The sequence below is a fragment of the Athene cunicularia genome, unplaced genomic scaffold (genome assembly GCF_003259725.1).
Source record: "Athene cunicularia isolate RWA unplaced genomic scaffold, athCun1 SCF_7, whole genome shotgun sequence".
In the NCBI taxonomy this organism is placed as follows: domain Eukaryota; kingdom Metazoa; phylum Chordata; class Aves; order Strigiformes; family Strigidae; genus Athene; species Athene cunicularia.
This window is the reverse complement of record NW_020799501.1, coordinates 147,363-166,018: the sequence shown is the minus strand read 5'-3', so window position 1 is coordinate 166,018 and position 18,656 is coordinate 147,363. Positions and strand designations below refer to the sequence as shown.

At 51.0% G+C, this 18,656-nt stretch overlaps 1 protein-coding gene across 6 annotated transcripts in view; it reads left to right on the top strand.

Moving 5' to 3' along the window:
- The window catches only part of GMIP (GEM interacting protein), a 28,136-nt gene extending 10,543 nt beyond the window's left edge, over window positions 1-17,593 (top strand). For 4 of the 6 annotated variants that reach the window (XM_026867531.1, XM_026867530.1, XM_026867532.1 and 1 more), the window contains 20 exons: window positions 1,489-1,582; window positions 1,668-1,743; window positions 2,620-2,683; window positions 3,544-3,669; window positions 4,809-4,873; window positions 6,260-6,370; window positions 6,607-6,687; window positions 8,356-8,544; window positions 9,152-9,289; window positions 9,715-9,905; window positions 10,483-10,604; window positions 10,852-10,938; window positions 11,054-11,152; window positions 11,887-12,026; window positions 12,233-12,421; window positions 12,503-12,640; window positions 12,748-12,944; window positions 13,339-13,633; window positions 15,161-15,281; window positions 15,749-17,593. In XM_026867531.1, coding sequence (XP_026723332.1) covers window positions 1,489-1,582; window positions 1,668-1,743; window positions 2,620-2,683; window positions 3,544-3,669; window positions 4,809-4,873; window positions 6,260-6,370; window positions 6,607-6,687; window positions 8,356-8,544; window positions 9,152-9,289; window positions 9,715-9,905; window positions 10,483-10,604; window positions 10,852-10,938; window positions 11,054-11,152; window positions 11,887-12,026; window positions 12,233-12,421; window positions 12,503-12,640; window positions 12,748-12,944; window positions 13,339-13,633; window positions 15,161-15,281; window positions 15,749-16,248 — 3,023 coding nt within the window. In that variant the 3' untranslated portion in view covers window positions 16,249-17,593. Of the gene's footprint in view, window positions 1-1,488; window positions 1,583-1,667; window positions 1,744-2,619; window positions 2,684-3,543; window positions 3,670-4,808; window positions 4,874-6,259; window positions 6,371-6,606; window positions 6,688-8,355; window positions 8,545-9,151; window positions 9,290-9,714; window positions 9,906-10,482; window positions 10,605-10,851; window positions 10,939-11,053; window positions 11,153-11,886; window positions 12,027-12,232; window positions 12,422-12,502; window positions 12,641-12,747; window positions 12,945-13,338; window positions 13,634-15,160; window positions 15,282-15,748 lie in introns of those variants that run through there. The other 2 variants (XM_026867536.1, XM_026867535.1) reach the window with 2 other exon arrangements.
- The last annotated feature ends 1,063 nt before the right edge of the window (window positions 17,594-18,656 follow it).

The following is an 18,656-nucleotide window of genomic DNA, read 5'->3' as shown; positions in this document are numbered from 1 at the left end:
TTCCTTTTTTTTTTTTTTTTTAAATTTCTATTTCTATTTTTAAGGTGGTGACGGGGTTAGATCGGTTGATGTTCATCACTTGGGCACTGTGTCAGAGAGCACTTTTATTTGACACCAAACAAAGAGATTTGTGGAAGAAGATCCCTAATCCTTCCCGGTCTTTCTCTTCATTGTACATTCTAATACTCTCTCCACATTGTCTGGTATCTTTACGGAGTTAAAACCCCGACATGCTTACAGCCTCCCTTCGTACAGATGAGCCAGTCTTGTGCTTTTCTGCACCATTTTGGCTGGAAGGGTGGAAGGTGACCTAATCCAAACCTGACTTGCAAAAAAAAAAAAAAAAATCGGTATTTTTCAGGAGTGAGACAAGGCCCAGGAGCAGCTCAAACCGAGACACAAACTGACTTTTCTACCAAGCATCATTTGAGCAACACTTACAAATACTTGCTCACTGTCAAAAACTCGACTATCGGTGAAGCAACTCTAGATTTAGGTCAACCACATCCTGTTTCCCGGAATGTCAAAAGGACAAAGAAGAGTGAAGTTTGCTTTTGTTTTTACCAATTGTGCCCGGTTTCATATTTTAAAACATTTTTTCCTTTTTTTTTTTTTTTTTCTGCAACTTTCAGCCTGAGTCATTTTTCGTTTCAGCCCTCAAACACATGACAGAGTGGAAAGTGAGATTAACAGCGTTAATGACCCCGTGTAAGCCCCGTGTGCTCGCCTGCACCCTGCTACACGTGCAGCTGAGGGCAGAACACGCTCCGGCCTGACGGACACGTGGCAGGAGCGTGTTGCCCCTCAAGCAGGGCCAAGCCCATTTTATATTTCACACGCCCAACAATTTGTACCTGCTGGGGACCGAATGAGGTGCAGGATTTCGTAAGGGAGATTATCATCATAAATAAGAAGGGAGAATGTTGAGAAACTGTCCCTGCACATGAAATATTGCGACACGCGTGCGCGTGCGATGCGCGAGGAACAGGCAGCTTCTGCACCACGGCCCGGCGCGCTGCAGCACTGCCTGCTGCTCTCTGCTCACACCACTCTGCTGACATGGGCTGTGCAGAGTGTGCCTGGGGTTGGTTTTTTTTTTTGGGGTGCCAGGCACGCTGCTGCACCCCATGACCCGCCCGGCGGGGCTGCCAGCGCCGAGCTGAGGGCAGCGGCACGACTTCAGCTCAGTGGCTGCGATAAAGGTCTCCACGGCTGATTGCAAGCCCTAAAATCAGTTTAGATGTCTTCCTTGGATACCTGCAGGTGGGTTTTCTGGGGATTCTGCCCCAGGAACCTCAATGAATTTGCCATTCCCAGAGTTTCCTTTTGAATCCCTCCCAGCCTCGCCTTGCCGTGCTTTGCCATTTGTCACCCCCCTGGGGGTCTGCGCAGGGCTCAGCCACGCTCCCCTGCGCCTCCAGAAACCATCCTGCTGGCCTCGGGGGGAGCTTTTGGGTTTCAGTGACGTGATTTCTTCTCCAACTCCAGGTCTTGACCATCAAGAGAGGACACCAGAAAACAGGAAGCGATACAGTGAGATATTCCGGAGCCTGGACGCCATAGAAATCTCAATCGGAAACGCGTATGTAGAGAAAATGGGGCTGAACTCCTTCTCTGGGTCCTTGGAACTGCAATTTCTTTTATTGCCTTTTTATTTTATTATACAGGGCAGTGGATATGTTCATCGGGGATGCTGACAGCACTGAGGACACCGACCTGACCACAGAGAAGGAGGTCGCTCCGGTGGGCAAAGGATGAGATCCATTTTATTAAAACAACTATCGATGTCCGTTGCCAAAGCGCATGATCCTGTCTTATTAAATTCCATGTTACTACAATTGTTTTTTGGATGATCATCCCCCAAAAAAAAATAAATAGTTACAGCTCTTACTTGAATAGCCAGAGAAGAACTCTACGCCCCTTGGTTCTACCAGCGATGGAGGTGGCAACAGAGCTGAGAATATTTAGCGGAAACATTCAGGCATCTACTGTTTGGATTTATATTTTTCTGAAAAACAAGATGTGGAAATTGCTGGTTTAAAAGTTATGCGTGCTAAGAAAAAGATCAGCCAAGACAGCAACCCCCAAAATACATTTGAGAGTCATGCTTCAAAAAAAAAAATCCCTAAAATTTTGGCCTTAAGGTTGATCTTCAAAATAGACCTCAATGGTTTTTGGCTTGCTTTTGGGCACCGTGGGACTTTGGGGGATAATCAGCCTCATTTTGTGTTTTTCTGTATAAACAAAGGGGCTCGAACTTCATTTTTCTCTGACAGCAATTGTGCTCATGTAATCGTATTGTCCCATGAGCTAAACTCGAAAATAAAAGTCAAATATTTTGCGATTTATAGGATGACTTATAGTAAAATAAGAGCTGCTCTTTGGAGCCCTCTTCCAGCCTTCATCTCTCTGCCTCCGTGTTTCTGCCCATGGCAGACTTTTACCTTCCCTCTGACAAATCTCAGGCTACTATTTGAGCTGCACTGGGATGCTTAGCTAAGCAAACTCAGCACTCCAGCTGGCCTTTTTTTTTTTTTTTTTTTTTAAAAAAAATCCTCCACATTCCCGAATACTCATTTTTCTTTCACCATTTTCTCTTTTTCTTTCCCCTCCCCACAGCTGAGTGAAAGTTTCTGCAAGAGCAAAACCAGTTTGGAGAGGCAAGTGCAGGCAGACATAACAGGTAACATTGCTAATTAAAAAAAGAAAATATATATATATATGAGCGGTGAGACGAGAACCCTTGGTCAATCACCTGGTGATGGTCCTGGCAGGCTGATGACACGGCGGGGAGAATGCTGGTGTCTCTGCCAGTGTCGGTCTCGGGCTGAGCTCGGCCCAGCAAGGACGAGCCTGTTTGAGCTCAGCATTGCCCCGGCTCCCTCCAGCACTCGGGTCTGTCCCTGTTCATCTCCTTAAGAAGCTTCTCACAAGGTCTTGGTTTCTAAATCCTGCATCAATTCCCAAAGCTCTTGGTTTTAACCCGGTGAAACCTGGGATACTCTGAAACACTTGGTTATTCTCTGGGAGGGTTCTCACCAGCTCCGTACTTGTCGCATAAAACGCAATGTAAAATTGTGTTTTTTTCATATAAAGTCCCCAAGAAGCAAAACCCATAAAATTCTAAGCTGCTTTCTCCCAGATTTCAGCTTGAAATGGTTTTGGATTTGCTCACTGCAGAATGATGAACTTGTATTAGGTTCTACCCAGGAACAAGAAGACTTCCTGCAACTCCCCAGTAATCCGTTAGGTCCTTCACTTCTGGATTTCAAAACAAATTAAAGAAAAATATTTAATTAGAAGCGGAGGGCAGAGGCATATATATGTCTGAATTACCTGGAACTTGCGTGGTTCCACGGGCAGGACTTTGTGGGGTCACTGTGAGTAGATCACAGGGACATGGTTCAGTGAAAAACCCCTTTTTAATGGCTGATATTTGAGTATTTTGCAGCACCAACTCTTAAGACTCCAATTTTGCCACTCTTGGGGGAGCCTCTGTCCACCAGCCAGAGCCGTCCTGAACCCGGATTTCTTCTGTTGCAGATCAGGAGGCAGATGAAATGCTGATTAAATGTGAAGGCGGCATTGACGCAGCCCTGGAATATGCCAAGATGTGGTGCAAATACGTCAAAGAGCTGCTCAGCTGGATTGAAAAACGTCTGAGTTACGGTGAGTCTGTGCACGGAACCAGCTGGGACTCTGTTGGCTTTTCGAGAGCGTCGCGGATGAAAGTACTGACCCGGTAATGATTTAGTCAGAAATCTAGATTTATTAATAACTAACGGTAAATTATCATTACGTAATAATTCAGAAATGCTGAAAGAAAGGAAAGCGACTTATTCACAGATTCTAAACTGACAAGATTCACACTGACTTACTGAACGGGACCTTGATTTATCCGTATATACATCTGCATACACAAAATGGACAAACACAGAGAAACAAAGGTGTGTGGGTTCGGTAGAATGAACACAAAACGGACAAAACACACGGAGAAACGAGGGTATGTACCCACACCCCGACAAACAGAGAGGGAATGGGTGAAAGAGAAGCCAACTCAAAGAAAATTTCCCTCTTGAGTTCAGAGCAAATACCCCCAACGTCGGGATCCCTCGTCGGGTGATAACTGAGACCCGTGAAGCACCGTGAGGGTTTTGGTACCCGAGGGGCTCCCAGCTCAGGGGGGATGCCGGTCACGGGCCGCTGCCATCCAGGAGAGATCAAAGGGTCTCCCTGGCGGTCGCAGTTTGAAGGGTCCAATATAACGGACTTTGGTCAGACACAAATTAATTATTCTGGCTCCTTCCAGCAGTTGCACAAGAACCTGATGAATGTGCAGCTGGGTTACTGTCCCATCTGACCCCATCCCAGGCACACTTGTGCCAGGCCCTCGGGAGATGATGGGCTGGTGTAACCCTTGCCGAGCAATCAGGAGGGGCAGGAGCCGGGCTCCCCTTAACCTAATCAGTCCTTATCTCACAGGTGGGGGTACAGCTCGGACGGGGGATGTGGGTAGAATCACACCCGGCACCAAGCAGCCCAACAAGGAGGGGCGGGGAGGGGTGAGAATTGCACCACCACAGATAATTTAAAAAAAAAAAAAAAAATCCTAGCTAAAACCACACAGTTGCAAGCAGAATTACAGCAGCGAGAGCCTGGCCAAAGATCAGCTCTTTTAGATGCTTTTTGCCTGCAGATAAAGACACAGAGTCAGAATTTCTTCTTCCCTGCACGATCCTAACTGACTGGGATGGCCTCTGGCTTTGAGACCGTGAACGTGGGGATTAACCCACTCTGCCCTTTTACAGAGACAGAGTTTGCCAAGGGGATGGTGAAGATCGCAGAGTCGGGACGAAACGCCATCATCCAACAGGTACTGGCGCTCACAACGTCCCTGCTTGGCTGCACGGGGTCCCTGAGCACGGGGGGGTGGGGGGGCGGGAGCCCTGCGGAGCAAACGTGAGGCTGTCCCCACACGTGAGCCGCTGCGGACTCCGATTCACGGAAAAAAACTCGAATAGAGTCACACAGCAGGGATGTTTACTCCGGCCGGGGTGCAAGGGGATTTCTCCACAAAGCTTGCACCCCCACCGCACGTTGTACCAGAAACTTCTAGAGCGTGGAGATACACATTCATCGGGTTACGTCACACAAACACACATATGCATGAGTGGGGCTGGGTTAGTTCGAAAGGCTGATGTCACCGGTTGATGTCATCTTTGCACCTGCCCATCGCCTCCTGGGGGGCGTCTTCGGGGGTCTTTGGGAGGAAGGCTCCGAGTCTTTCTCACCTTGTTGTTTTGTTTTTTTTTTTTCCCCGGAGCATGCGCACATTCTCTTGGCCAATTCGCTGAGTAACAAGAGGGTTTTTCAGAGCGTTTACTTTCTATCTCAGCTAAGAGAACCAACAGAACTTCTACCGCTCGTGTATGGCTGTCCTTACTCATTAGCAAAATTCCAACTGGTTAGAGCCACCTTACTCAAGGCCAAAAGTAGAATGTTTTGCTGAACATTGGAATCCTTGGTAGATTTTCACGGCGAACTGCTTTGTTCTGAGGAACTCGGTATCCTTGGTCAAACAGTCTGGGCAAGCAGGACTCTTAGCAATATTTTTTAAATACTATAACTTGCTATAAGTAAGTGAGTTGCTAAGCAGTTTGCTATAAGTAAATAAATCTCAAAACAAGTAATCATTCCTCTGTATCAACTCCAGCTTCAATCCAACAGCAAATGTCCCTCCAAAACCGTTCCTAAATCTCTCAGTATTGGAGTAGTTTTTCTCTTTTCTTTTCTTTTCTTTTCTTTTCTTTTCTTTTCTTTTCTTTTCTTTTCTTTTCTTTTCTTTTCTTTTCTTTTCTTTTCTTTTCTTTTTTCCCCAAGGATTTATAACATGGAGTTAATTGTTGGGAAAATTAGAGGATTCAGCAAAGCAAGGGATGGAGTCAGCACAACACTGTTGGGAGCTCTCAATGCTGGGTTAATGGTTGGACTGGATGATCTTGAAGGTTCTTTCCAACCCTGTTGATTCTGCGATTTTCTGCGATTTTCTGTGAACGCTGCCCAGCACATAAAACCCTCCTGCTGTGTTGTCTGAAAAAAATAAAAACCAAGCCAAGCAGCGTAAACACTCTCACCTTTCTATAACAGATCTTGGCCATAGCTACCAAAAGCTTTTAAATGTAGGAAAGCTGCGGTGATTATCCATCATTTTATATTGGGCTGCTTTTTTTGTTTATTTGTTTGTTTTTTGTTTTTTCAGTACAACATGCCTCTCCGCGCGCTCTATACGATGGTCCTGGAACACGACATAAAGATTGGAAATTCAGCTAGTGAGACTGCAGGATTGCTCCAACACAAGGAGTTCTACCAGGTACTCTATAAGACAAATTTGCTGAAAGATTAGACGGGAGCATCACAGAGACCTCACGAAGTGATTTATCCTGGTCTGCGGGGGTGGAAGGGAAGGGAGAAGGAAACGCTCACCAGGTCTAAGGGCAAAAGAGGCATCTCGCAAGGCTTGCTCTTGAATGTCACGCCCTTGGCTGTCAGATATTTTTTCCTGCCTCGCGAGGAACTGTTGCCACCCTGATTATTATTCCTCTGCAGCCTCTGTTGGCCAAGAAGAATGAAATTGAGAAGTGGAGGAAAGAATTCAAAGATCAGTGGACAAAGGAGCAAAAGAGAATGGTAAGAGGCTGATAGATGGGCTTAGAACACCAAACCCAAGCATTTACGAATAAGCAGTAACTAAATAACGTAATGTGCATCCTGCCGTTGAACAGAAGCGCTTTTTGAACGAGCACGGGGGGAGTCCTGCCCGTGCTCCCTGCTCCCTCCAGCTGCCTTCAGCCAAAGGGGATCCCCTGCAAGGCGGGGGGTGGTGTCTCTGTGCCTGCGCCCCCTCCCCAAACCCCACCTGCACACGCTCTGCTAGAACTCCACCAACAGCCCTTTATAGCCAGGGATTCCTGCTGGGAGGAGGGTGCTCCTGGACGCCTTCACCCAGGACAGCCGTAGGGGAAACCCGGGGGCTCCCTTAGAGCTCCTGAACTTTGGGAGGAGAGGGACAGAGAATCACAGACTGGTTTGGTTTGGAGGGACCTTAAAGATCATTTAGACCCACCCCCCTACCATGGGCAGGGCCACCTTCCACCAGCCCAGGTTGCCCAAAGCCCCGTCCAACCTGGCCTTGAACCCTTCCAGGGAGGGGGCAGCCACAGCTGCTCTGGGCACCCTGTGCCAGGGCCTCACCCCCCTCCCAGGGGAGAATTTCTTCCTGGGATCAGATCTAATCTCCCCTCTTTCAGTTAAAACCATCACCCCTCATCCTATCCCTACACCCCTGAGCAGGAGTGTCCCCCCCCCATTCCCGCAGCCCCTTTCAGCCCTGGGGGGGCGCTCTAAGGTCTCCCTGGATCCTTCTCTTCTCCAGCTGACCCCCCCAACTCTCCCAGCCTGTCCTCACGGGGGGGCTCCAGCCCCTCGAGCATCTCCGTGGCCTCCTCTGGCCCCGCTCGAGCAGGTCCGTGTCCTTCTGCTGTTGGTGCCCCAGAGCCGGACCCAGCCCTGCTGGGGGGTCTCACAGAGCGGAGCAGACGGGGAGAATCCCCCCCCTCGCCCTGTGCCCACCCTGCTCTGGGTGCAGCCCAGCACATGGGGCCTTCCTGGGCTGTGGGTGCACGTCGCTGGCTCACAGGCAGTTTTCCACCCACCAACACCCCCAAGTCCTCCTCCTTGGGGCTGCTCTCCAGCCACTCCTCACCCAGCCTGGATTTGTGCTTGGGATTGCCCCAACCCATGGGCAGGACCTTGCACTTGACCTTGTTGAACTCCACGAAGTCGGCACGTCCCCCCTCTCCAGCGTGTGACCATACCACACAGCTCGGTGTCGTGGGCCAGCTCGCCGAGAGTGTCCCAGTCCATGTCCCCAACAAAGATGTTAAACAGCGCCGGTCCCAACCCCAACCCCTGAGGACACCACTGGTCACTGGACATCAAGCCACTGACCCCAACTCTTTGAGTGCCACCACCCAGCCGGCCCCTGACCCACCGAGTGGCCTGTCCACCAAACCCACGTCTTCAATTTCGAGACAAGGATGTCACGTGGGACAGTGTCAGATGCTTTGCACGAGTCCAGGCAGATGACACCAGTTGCTCTCCCTTTATCCACCAACGCCGTAACCCCCTTGTAGAAGGCCACCAAATTTCTCCGGGCTGATTTGCCCTGCGTGAAGCCGTCTGAACGACAATATCCACGGGAACCAGGAGACAGGCACTGTCCTTGGAAGCGGAGCGCTGCTGTGACTTGTTCCTCCTGCTGCTTCGCCAGCCTTCCTAAACCTTTTCCTATTCCAGAACGAATCCTTGTCATCCCTGCGCAAGTCCCGCCTGCAGTACCTACAGCGCTGCGAGGAGCTGGAGAAAGCAAAGCACCTGAGTGCCAAGGCAGAGGATGAATATCAGAGCGCGGCCGCCGCCAACCCCGGCAGCGCCAACAAGCAGCTGGAGAAGCGGCGCCGTTCCTGCGAGGAGGCGCAAGCCAAGGCGAGGAGCTCAGCCAGAGCCGGCTGCTGGCGTTTCCAGCCATCCCCGTAGAGAATGGAAATGCTGGGAGCCTCGAGTTTAGAGAAAGTGTATAGTGGAGATCATGTCTGAGGCTTATGAACTGGGGAGCGGCTGGGGGAACTGGGGGGGTTCAGTCTGGAGAAGAGGAGGCTGAGGGGAGACCTCCTGGCCCTCGGCAACTCCCTGCCAGGAGGGGGCAGAGAGGGGGGATGAGTCTCTGGAGCCAAGGCCCCAGCGCCAGGCCCCGAGGGAATGGCCTCAAGCTGCCCAGGGCAGGGTCAGGCTGGCTCTGAGGAAGGATTTCTGTGCAGAAGGGGCTGTTGGGCGTTGGAATGGGCTGCCCAGGGCAGGGGGGAGTCCCTGGGATCCCTGGGGGGGTTGGAGAGTCGGGGTGACCCAGCGCTGGGGGATCTGGGGGAGTTGGGAAGGGTCAGGGTGAGGGTCATGGTGGCACTGGAGGAGCTTCAAGGGCTTTTCCAACCCGGATGATTCTGGGATTCTGTGAAATCCCACACACCCTCTGACGGCATCTTCCCACCCATCCCGTGACTTTTTCCTCCTTTGCTCCATTTCTGGTCGTGCTCAGGTCCAGGAAACAGAAGCTTTGTACAAGATGTGCATCAGCGATGCCAACTTTCGGCGACAAGAGCTGGAGAAAGTGCGGGCGCGGATCGTCTCCCATATCCGGAAGCTCATTTACCAAGGGGATGAGGTGCTGACGTGGGTACGTGTGGCCTTATAATTTCTCCTCTAATCCTCGTTTTGGGGAAACTGCTCTTTGGGATAAGACCTCTAGGCTCTTCACTGCTGAACCACCCTACAACTGACCATTCTCAAGTAGTTGAAGTCAGGGGAGCGCTCTGGATTTTGCTACCAAAACACCTCAGATACATAATCCCATTTTCAATTACTAATGCTTTGAGAACACAAATATCCATAGAAAAGAGGGGAAAAAAAATCCTAGAACAAGAAACAGTGACATAATTTTTATCCAACCTGTTAAGTAGAATCATCCATAAGCACAAGTGCTGGTAATTGAGTTGGTTAATGAAAAACTGAAAACTGGTGAATGACTGAGATCCAAGGGAGGGAAAAGCACCCTGGACTTTCACTAGCAATGAAGGTTTTTTTGTTTTCTTTCCCCATAAGGTCACGTTAAGGATGTTCAAGCAGCGGCAGAGTCAGTCAGAACAGATTCCAGTGGGATACCAGTACCTGGCAGAGGTCTGCAAGCCGTACAAAGCGGGCGAGAAATACCTGGAATTCATTCAGGCTCTGCAGAAGAAAGACATTCCTATGGAAGTGTTTGAATTCGAACCACTCGCTTCCGGAGGGCAGAGGTAAAAAAAAAAAAAAAAAAAAAAAAAGTGGAAAACTCACATCTTCGCTGAAAGGTCAGAAATCCACAGCGCACAGAACAACAGAAGTGTTTAAAACACGTTTAGGAAGTCCCTAGCAACGCTGCAGCGTGTAATTCCGGAGTACAGAAAAACCCACAGGCTCAGCTCTTGGGGCTTTCTCTGCACGTCGCTCCCCTACCGGAGGAGAAACCCCTGGAGATGCGCTTGGGTCCTTCTGCTGAGCGCGGGACCAACATCAGTGAAAGGAGGGCGGCAGTTTCCTCCCACCTCCCTGCAGTTGTTTCTATCATTTGCCAAAGATTCGGATGGCTCCTTTCTCACATGGGTGCTGCCCGACTTCTAAATTTTCCCTGCGGGTAGAAAGAGGTGAAATTGTATTGAACAGATTTGTTGCCCTAGTTTTGTGCATGATTGTAGTCCCCTGGAAAACTCAGCTTACACCCGTGAGCTTACACCGAAACAGACGCTTTGCCGCAGGTACCCGCGAGGCACCTCGGTGATGCACTCTTGTCCGTTACTCTCTGCTGCTGGAAAATTGTTTGCAACTCCTCCTCAGGTCCCCTCCCAGCAGCAAAAAGAAGATGGTGCTGCAGTCCACAGGACCCTCCTCTGCAGCAAAGGATGTGAGCACGCCAGAAGACACGTCCAGAAAGCAGTTCTCCCCAAACGGCGAACAGAGTAGGTTGAATTTAATAAGAACGACCCCATTTTCTCCTGAGCCACTGTAGTTTAATTTAGATTAGTAGCCAGAGGTGGGATAGGTCTCAGATTCTTAGGGCAGTGCTTAAAGCTTTGCTCAGACTGGGAGAAAAATATTGACAAGTTTTTACGGAATGTTCTTGGGAGCTTGGTTTGGACTCCAGCCCTGTGCTGAAGCATCCCAAGAGCCCTCGGGCTGGTCTGACACCGTATCCACCTCCCGCAGGTGCGAACAAATCCCTCTGCAGCGACACAGAAAGCCTGGGGGGGAGTTGTGAATCCCGGTCCCTGGACTCTCCCAATTCCAGCCCAGGTAAGAGCGGCAGAAATTCTTCCCTAATATTGCCTCAAACCCTACAAATGGGACTGGCGTCTACGCTGACCCACTTTGTGCATCGTGAGGACGAGATTTTTCTCTTTTCCTCAAGGAAACTCTAACAGGAAATTGTTGAAAGCTTCATCCACCGGCACCATGTCGTCCTCAGATGATTTTGAAGAGAGAGATTCACTGCAAACTTTTGAAAACGGTGAGACACGCGGTTTTGCCAATTATGAGGCGTAGCATAAAGGACAGAGCCAGCGGAAAGATGAACCAATAACCAAATTGAATTTGATACAAAAGGGTCAGTCCATGGGTGAGCGCTGGGGGTACAAACAAGTCAGATGATACATCACCGACATCAATCCCACTGACCCCAACAACGACACCGCACGGCCGACAACGGGTGGGATAAATGGTGACATGCAGTTTCCCACAGAAGGGATGGGAGACAACCCAGTCAACACGCCAAACACATCAGACCAAGGAAGCCACACACTGAATCTCCACACAGCCCGCGTTTACAAAAGCCAGACCTGAGTGGAGCCCAGTCCCAGGGAGGCGGGAGGCCCTTCCCCAACAGGGAACTCTGCAAAATGCATCCACCTCACAGACAGACTCCTGCAAGGGGTCCCAGCCTTTATCCCTGCTGGGACACCTGACCTTGGGTTACTGACTGCGGGACCCCTGGGGCTCCTTTACCCAACGGCTCTGTCTGCCAGGCCGCCCCCCCTGGGGGGAAGCCTAAAGGCAAACTCACCCCCCTTTGGGAAGGGCTGTGGGAATCACCCACATGTCAACCTTAATTTGGGGCTGGGGGTTGAAACCCCAGCATTTCACACACACACACACACACACACACACACACACACACGTGACTCGCTAGGTGGAAACCACACGCACGTCTCTGCTCCTTTTCACGCTTTAACGCTGTTTCGGCAGAAAATGGTACGTCCCAGCAGCAGTTTAGGAACATCCTCCTCTCCAGCGCGGCGCAGACCCACCGGCTTCGGAAGCTGCGGGGACCGTCCAAGTGCAGGGAGTGCGACACCTTCATGGTCAGCGGCTTCGAGTGCGAGGAGGTGAGGGCTAGGGACGAGGGGGCCCCTCTCCAAAGTTCTGGGCTTTTTCTTCCTCTGCATTACACCAAGCGTGTTTTTCTGGCTTTGAGCAGCCACTTGCCCAAAACAACCCCCCTGGGGTTGGTGGGACTCTAGTGGTTGAGGGAACAGGAGTTGTTGGGCCTGTGCTGGACCACAACCAGACCATAATTTGGGTTATTTTTCAGTGCTGCCTGGCCTGCCACAAGAAATGTCTCGAGAACCTGCTCATCACCTGCGGCCACAAGAAGCTGCCCAACCGAGTCCCTCTTTTTGGCATTGACTTCACTCAGGTTCCTCGGGATTTCCCGGAGGAAGTTCCCTTCATAGTGGTGAAATGCACCTCCGAAATCGAAGCCCGTGCCCTCGGGGTGCAGGTGAGTCCTTGGTTGTTCTTGCTTTGATCTTCTCTTCTCTGTATCCAGAGCTCCTGACCTCTCCCGCTCTGAACCACGCAGGGGATCTATCGGATAAGTGGCTCCAAAGCCCGGGTGGAGAAGCTGTGCCAGGCGTTCGAGAACGGACGGAGCCTGGTGGAGCTCTCCGAGCACTCCCCCCACGACATCACTGGCGTCCTGAAGCATTTCCTGAAGGAGGTGGGTACCAAACCTCTGCCGGGAGGGCAGGTCTCAGCCCACCTCGTTCCTCAGTGCCAGGGCAGCAGGATGAAGTAACGCGCTGTTTTCCTCCCCTCTCGCTGCAGCTTTCGGCACCGGTGCTGCTGTCCCAGCTCTACAACGATCTCATTGCGCTCGCCAAAGATTTGCAAAAACCCGGGGAAGAAAAATTAGACTGCGCCGGCTTCCCTTCTGATCCCATCCAGAGCATGAAGGACTTGCTGAGCAAATTGCCTGGAAGCAACTACAACACTCTGCGGCACCTCGTCGCACACTTGTACAGGTGAGGAGCGTGCTGGCTGTCCCCCCGCTCAGCGCCGGGGACCATCTCGCAGTAATTTAAAGCCTTAGTGACTGAGGAGGACCAGAAGGTCCTTACTGATAACGCTTCATAAAGCGCAGAGCAAGACGGTGGGGAAGGAGGTGGCTCAAACCCTCTTTCACCTGGCTCTGAGCGCAGGTCGCAAGAAACAGCCGCTCTCCTTAGGGCTGCGCCATCCAGACAGACCCGGGCAGCTTCTGAGATTTTCCTCTGGAGTTTCTCTGCGCAGACCAGAGCTCTGTCCCCCGTAAAAAGATGGGGGGTTCTCTCTGCTAAGAAACGGGGGTTTTGGTGCACTCGGTGCATCGGGGTTGCGAGCTGGGAAGCCCCTAACAGTCCTGTTTCCCTTCCCCAGGGTGGCAGAGAAATACGAAGAGAACAAGATGTCCCCAAACAACCTGGGCATAGTATTTGGGCCAACCCTGATCCGGCCAGGCTCAGGGAGCGATGTCTCAATGTCGTGCCTTGTTGACTCTGGGTATCAAGCCCAGATCGTGGAGTTTCTCATTCAGAACTACGAAAGGGTGTTTGGGATGGATGACCTGCCCTCATCCTTATCCCTCGGATGTGAAAACCCTTCGCAAGAAGCATCGACAGAAAAGGATGAAGGACCTCAGAGCCCAAACACAGCCCAGACTATAACTCTAGAGGTAGAGCTCCCAGACACTGAGCTTGGCTTACTGACCCTGCTGTAGAGACTGACCCTAGTGATTAAAGAGAACTTTTTTCACAGATAACAAAGCCGTTTCCTATCAGAGGGTTATTCCGAGAGGAAGGAGCAGAGGGCCTATTGCACGTGGAGTGGGAGAAACAGCAAAACTTATAAGTCACAGATCACTCAGCAGCTTCTCAGACCAATCTGGGTGACGGTTTTGCTCCGCGTTTTAGATACCAGACATTCTGAGAGATCGGGGGGTTTCTCCGTATTAAACTGCTTCCACAACTTCGGAAGCAGCTACATGCACTTCAGAGCCCGCAGACCCCCCCGCCCCGTGCCGCCCCACGGGGCTCTGCTGCATCCCCGAGCAGTGGCCACAGGCCCTTGGTTTTTCCTTGCCTTGCTACTGAGTGTTCTCCATCCTTCCCAAGCTCCACGGCTCTTTCCTCACAACATTTCACAACCCATTTCACAGCACTTTAAGAACAAAAACGGGCATGGCATCCCTGAGCTGGGACATGGTTGGGGTTTGGGTTTGTTTTTTTTTTGCGTTTTCACAGCAGGTTTGATGAGCAAGAAAGAAGAAATAACTTTCCTAAAGTTAAGCCAAAGGGAGGGAGATCTGGGTTCGGGGATTCTCTGCTCCTGCTTTTGAGTCATGGGTGCTTATGTGCAAGACCAAGTGTCTTGTGATGACCCCACCCATGTCTGACAGAGTAACGCTGCCTCCCTGGCAGGGCCTGCTCGCTGGGGAAGCAGAAATTAGAATAACCGCGGTTACAGGTTAAATAAAATCCCCAGGGTAGACACAATTGCGTGCAGAAATCCTGGAGGATGAATGAACCCTCACAGAAAGCACTGTTGGAGGTACACACAACCCTTGCCTTTGACTGGTTCCCAAGCCGGTTTTGCCTGCTTCTGCAGCACGACTGAATTCTGCAGAAGGGGTCGCAAACCCTTAAAAAAGGGGAGTTGCTTCTAAAGGCACTTTTGTTTTGCCACTAATAAAACCCCTCTGGAGCCCCCGCCCCGGTGACCCTGTGCACACTCACCCGGATTCCAAACCAACGACAACTCCCAGGCGTTCCCGTGTCCTCCACTCATCCTCCCATGTGCATTTGACCATAATTACCAGTTCACAGCTTGGTTTCTGACTTTTCCCCTTTTTTGTTCTGAAATGGGCTCCCTCAGCTCCCCGCAGGCCACGGGAATCCGCAGAACGCGGCTGCTGCTTTCTGGGAGAAGTTTTGGGGCTGCTGCGGTCTGCCAGCAGGGATGCTGGAGCCGGCAGGTCTTGAACTGTAATTCTGCTCTCAGGGCCCTGCCCTGGGACCTTCTGCAAGCTCCTTCCCGACTCCCCGCAGTGTTACGGACGATCTAAGGGAAATCAAGGCACTTTCAGCTCAAGCTGTTGCCTTCATTCACTCGGCTCTAACGGCAGTTGGGGTGAAGTGGGAGTTGACAGTATCTTCACGACAAACAAGAGTCCTGTATAAACACTCACGGCTTTTTCCAACAGAATTTCCCCTCCAAGCATGGTTTAAGCGTGGACTGTGTCTCCGATAACGCGTCTTCCAGGGAAGCCATCAGTGAGCTGACTCTGGAGGGAGCCCACAGTCCGTTAAGCGCGGATGCTCCAGGTAAATGCAGCGGGTGATGGTGATGCTCTTACAGGTTGTCTCGTACCACGTTTGCGGGTTCCCACTCCCCTTGCCTGCCTCAGTAAGCCGGGCCCTTCCCGGTGTCGCTGCTCGGTCTTCGTGCAGAGCAGCTGCTGCAGAGCATCCGCCACGTAGCTGGGGTGAAATCACAAGCACGTTCTCTGCAGCCCACCAAGGGCTTTTCCCCACCGTGGCTCCAGCCCTTGAGCCTGCAGCCACCTGCCAGCTCTCCCAGCTTTAAGAATATAAACCTGACTCATCTCTTAGACCTCTTTCGAACGCGTATCTTGTGATTGCCCCTGATTAACGAAGCTGTTAGAGGGAGGCGTTTTAGCCTGCTCACTTCTTCCTAACAGGAAGAACAGTCATCAGCCAAAGCTGTTTGTCGGAGGAACCTTGTCTCACTGTTCTAAGATAACTGTCTAATTATTTTTTTTTTTGTTCAGAGGTGAGTACAAGTGTTGGCTCTGAGCTGGAGGACCCGGAGGACTCTGTGCAGGAAAAGACAGACGGTGACTCGGACACGGTCCTGGGGACCCAGCCCCGGTGCCATTTCAGCCGACAACCTGTAAAATATATTCGAGCACAGGCAAAAACAAAACCGGTCATTCCCAAGTCTTCCAGTTTGCCCTTGAGGACTACCACGTTAGTCAACGTGGCAATGGAGCCTGGTGCAGAAGGCAACCCTGCCGACGGCAGCTCTGTGACAAAGGACACCCCAGAGGAGAGCACGAGGAGAGGGAACAGCTCGCCCGACACAAACACACTCAAGCACCGCTCAGGAGGGAGACAGCAGCTCAAACATTTTGAGATCACGCAGGAAACCGCCAGGATTGTCTCAAAGTTTAACCTCGATGATGCTTCTTCTGCATCCCCCGAGCCTTCTCTGGAGAGTGTGGAGTCTGCTGGGAAAGCAGAGGACCTCAGCCCAGGGACATACCTATAGAAAAACCCCAAGGGGTAACAGATAAAAGCAACGGGAAGGGAGAGGGGCCCCAAGCCCAACACCTGCTGAAGGAAGGAACGGAAAGGGGGCGAGAAGAACGTCCTGTTTGTATTTAGCGTGCAGGCTGAGAAAAGATACCTGCTGTGAACTACCTGGGAGGCTTTCAGCTAAACCAGGATTTGCTCTTTGTTTGTTAACAAACCCATAGAAGCAAATCCAACGGGTCACTCTCCGAAACACGCTCTGCTGAGCACGAAGGACAATGTGAGGAGGAGAGGAACCCCAGACTGCAGGGCTAGAAAAAAACGTAGCCAGGAAGGAGGCAACTGAAACATAGGACAGTAGACAGAAAACGTTCTCAAAGGGTCTTTTTCTGGCAGCTGCGACGAGCACTGATTTTTGCCATTTTTATTTCACAGCATTTCTGAGCGTAACTCACTTTTTGGAGTGTAATAGAACAGGGTAAAGGGGCAAAGTTCATCTACTCTGGATCCTTCTGCTTCCCTTACCGGAGCTTCAACTTGCTCGTCAGCACAAAGCCCTTCTGGAAAGGGAAGAGCCACCGTCCTACTGAGCCGGGCCCCGTTTCTCCAAACCATTAATCCTATTTCCCCTCAAAGCACACTGAGCTTCCGCAACACTCCCCGGGGACGCTGCTGCCGTGGGGCAGGCGGCAAAGCCCTGAACCCCCAGTGGCTATGAAGATTTCTTGGCTTTAAGCCCTGGCTCTCCACCTCACCAGCCCCTGGGTTACCCCAATGCTCCTCTCTGTCTCCCGGCAGCGGATTTTCTGTCCAAATTTTAGCAGGACGGGGAGAATTTTGTCCTGTAGTGCCATCTCGTGACACACGCGTGGGGAAGGGCTCCCGTGCTGCTCGCTCCTGGGGACACCTCTGCTGCTCCAGGTGGCCTCGGCCCCTGGCTGTGTACAGAGCATGAAATTCAGACCACAACGTGAAAAAAAAAAAAACAAAACAAAACACCAAACTCTGCACAAAGGCAGATTTCTGTGCTCACCACCTGCTGCAAAGGCACGAGGAGATGTACAGAGACACCAGAGCTAAACCCTAGAGGAAAACATCACGCTTTCCCCAAAGAGCTCGGGACCTGAAGCAATCTACTTCACAAATTTCTTTCGGCTCACCAACAGTTTTTGCCCTGTTTCTTTCCAAGGCTGTAAAAAGAAGTGCTAAGGATCTATTATTTGTGTTTGTACAGTTCAGGCTAAAGAGAGTTTGCATCTCTGAAGCGATGTATATTTGTTAATATAGTGCTTGGAATTCTTGAATACTAAATTATCTTTGACTGTAGAACTTCTGTAATAAAGTACGGGCTGGTTTATTATGAGCTTATCCTGTATTTGTTAAATGTGAATAGGGAAGCCTTGGGTAAACACTTGCTGGACTATTATTAACAGCGCCAAGTGCACTCTGATCTCTCTAAAACCAAGGTAACGCTTGCCCATAAGAATTTATGATTTGAGGAACCAGCAGAGCTAGAATAATAAAACCCCGAGATTCCTCTTCCTGCTGCACGTTTAACTCCAAGATTCACTCCAGGCAGAAGTGCTGGGGGGTTGTACAGTTCAACTCCCACCATCCACCTCTGCTTTGCTTCCAGCCACCCAATACATACGAAAATGCTATTAGAGGAAAGAGGTTCGCTCTCACCCCGTAACCCCTCGTTACTTGCTCTTAATTTGCTGAGGGTAGGAACTGCCAAAGCAACGCTCCCAGCCGGAGCTGTGCAGCTGCCAGGTCCCCCTCGCGCCCAGAGAGCTGGGACGCGGGGTCTGAAACCTCCTGCCCGGGATGGGGATTTTCTGTCACCCAGCCACAGCCAAGATGGTTTGATTTGGAAACCGAGACGCTGAATTTCAGAAGAAACTTGGCAGGGAGGGCAGCGTCATTTCCTTAATTCCTCTCACCTCCCTGAGGTTGCATCTTCACTTCAAAGGGCCAGACCCGGCTCTATTTACCTACAGCAAAAGTGCTAACAAGGAATAACCTCATTTCCCAGCTCAAAGTAGGAGCAGAGATCTTACAAACGTTTTATTTTCACAGCAGCACCTTACACCAGCAGCTGCCTGAGCCCCCAACACAGAGGATGGCAGCACCACCCCTCTACCTGAGGCACAAACCCAGAGCCACCCTCTCACAAAACCTTTACGAGCCAGACAACCACTAAACCAACTTCTTACTTCAAGCTTTTTGTTTTGAAATCAGCCAGTGTGAACCCAGAGCACAAAGCACCCAACTCCTCAGCCAGTCAGGATGCTCTGAGCATCAGTCCCTCTCCATTCAGTAAATTAAAAGCCTCAGGTCTTCACACACACAGGTCTCAGCTGGGCTGCGTTAGCCGGACTTTGAACTGAACGAGGGGAGTTCAAGCACCTGATGATTTTAGGG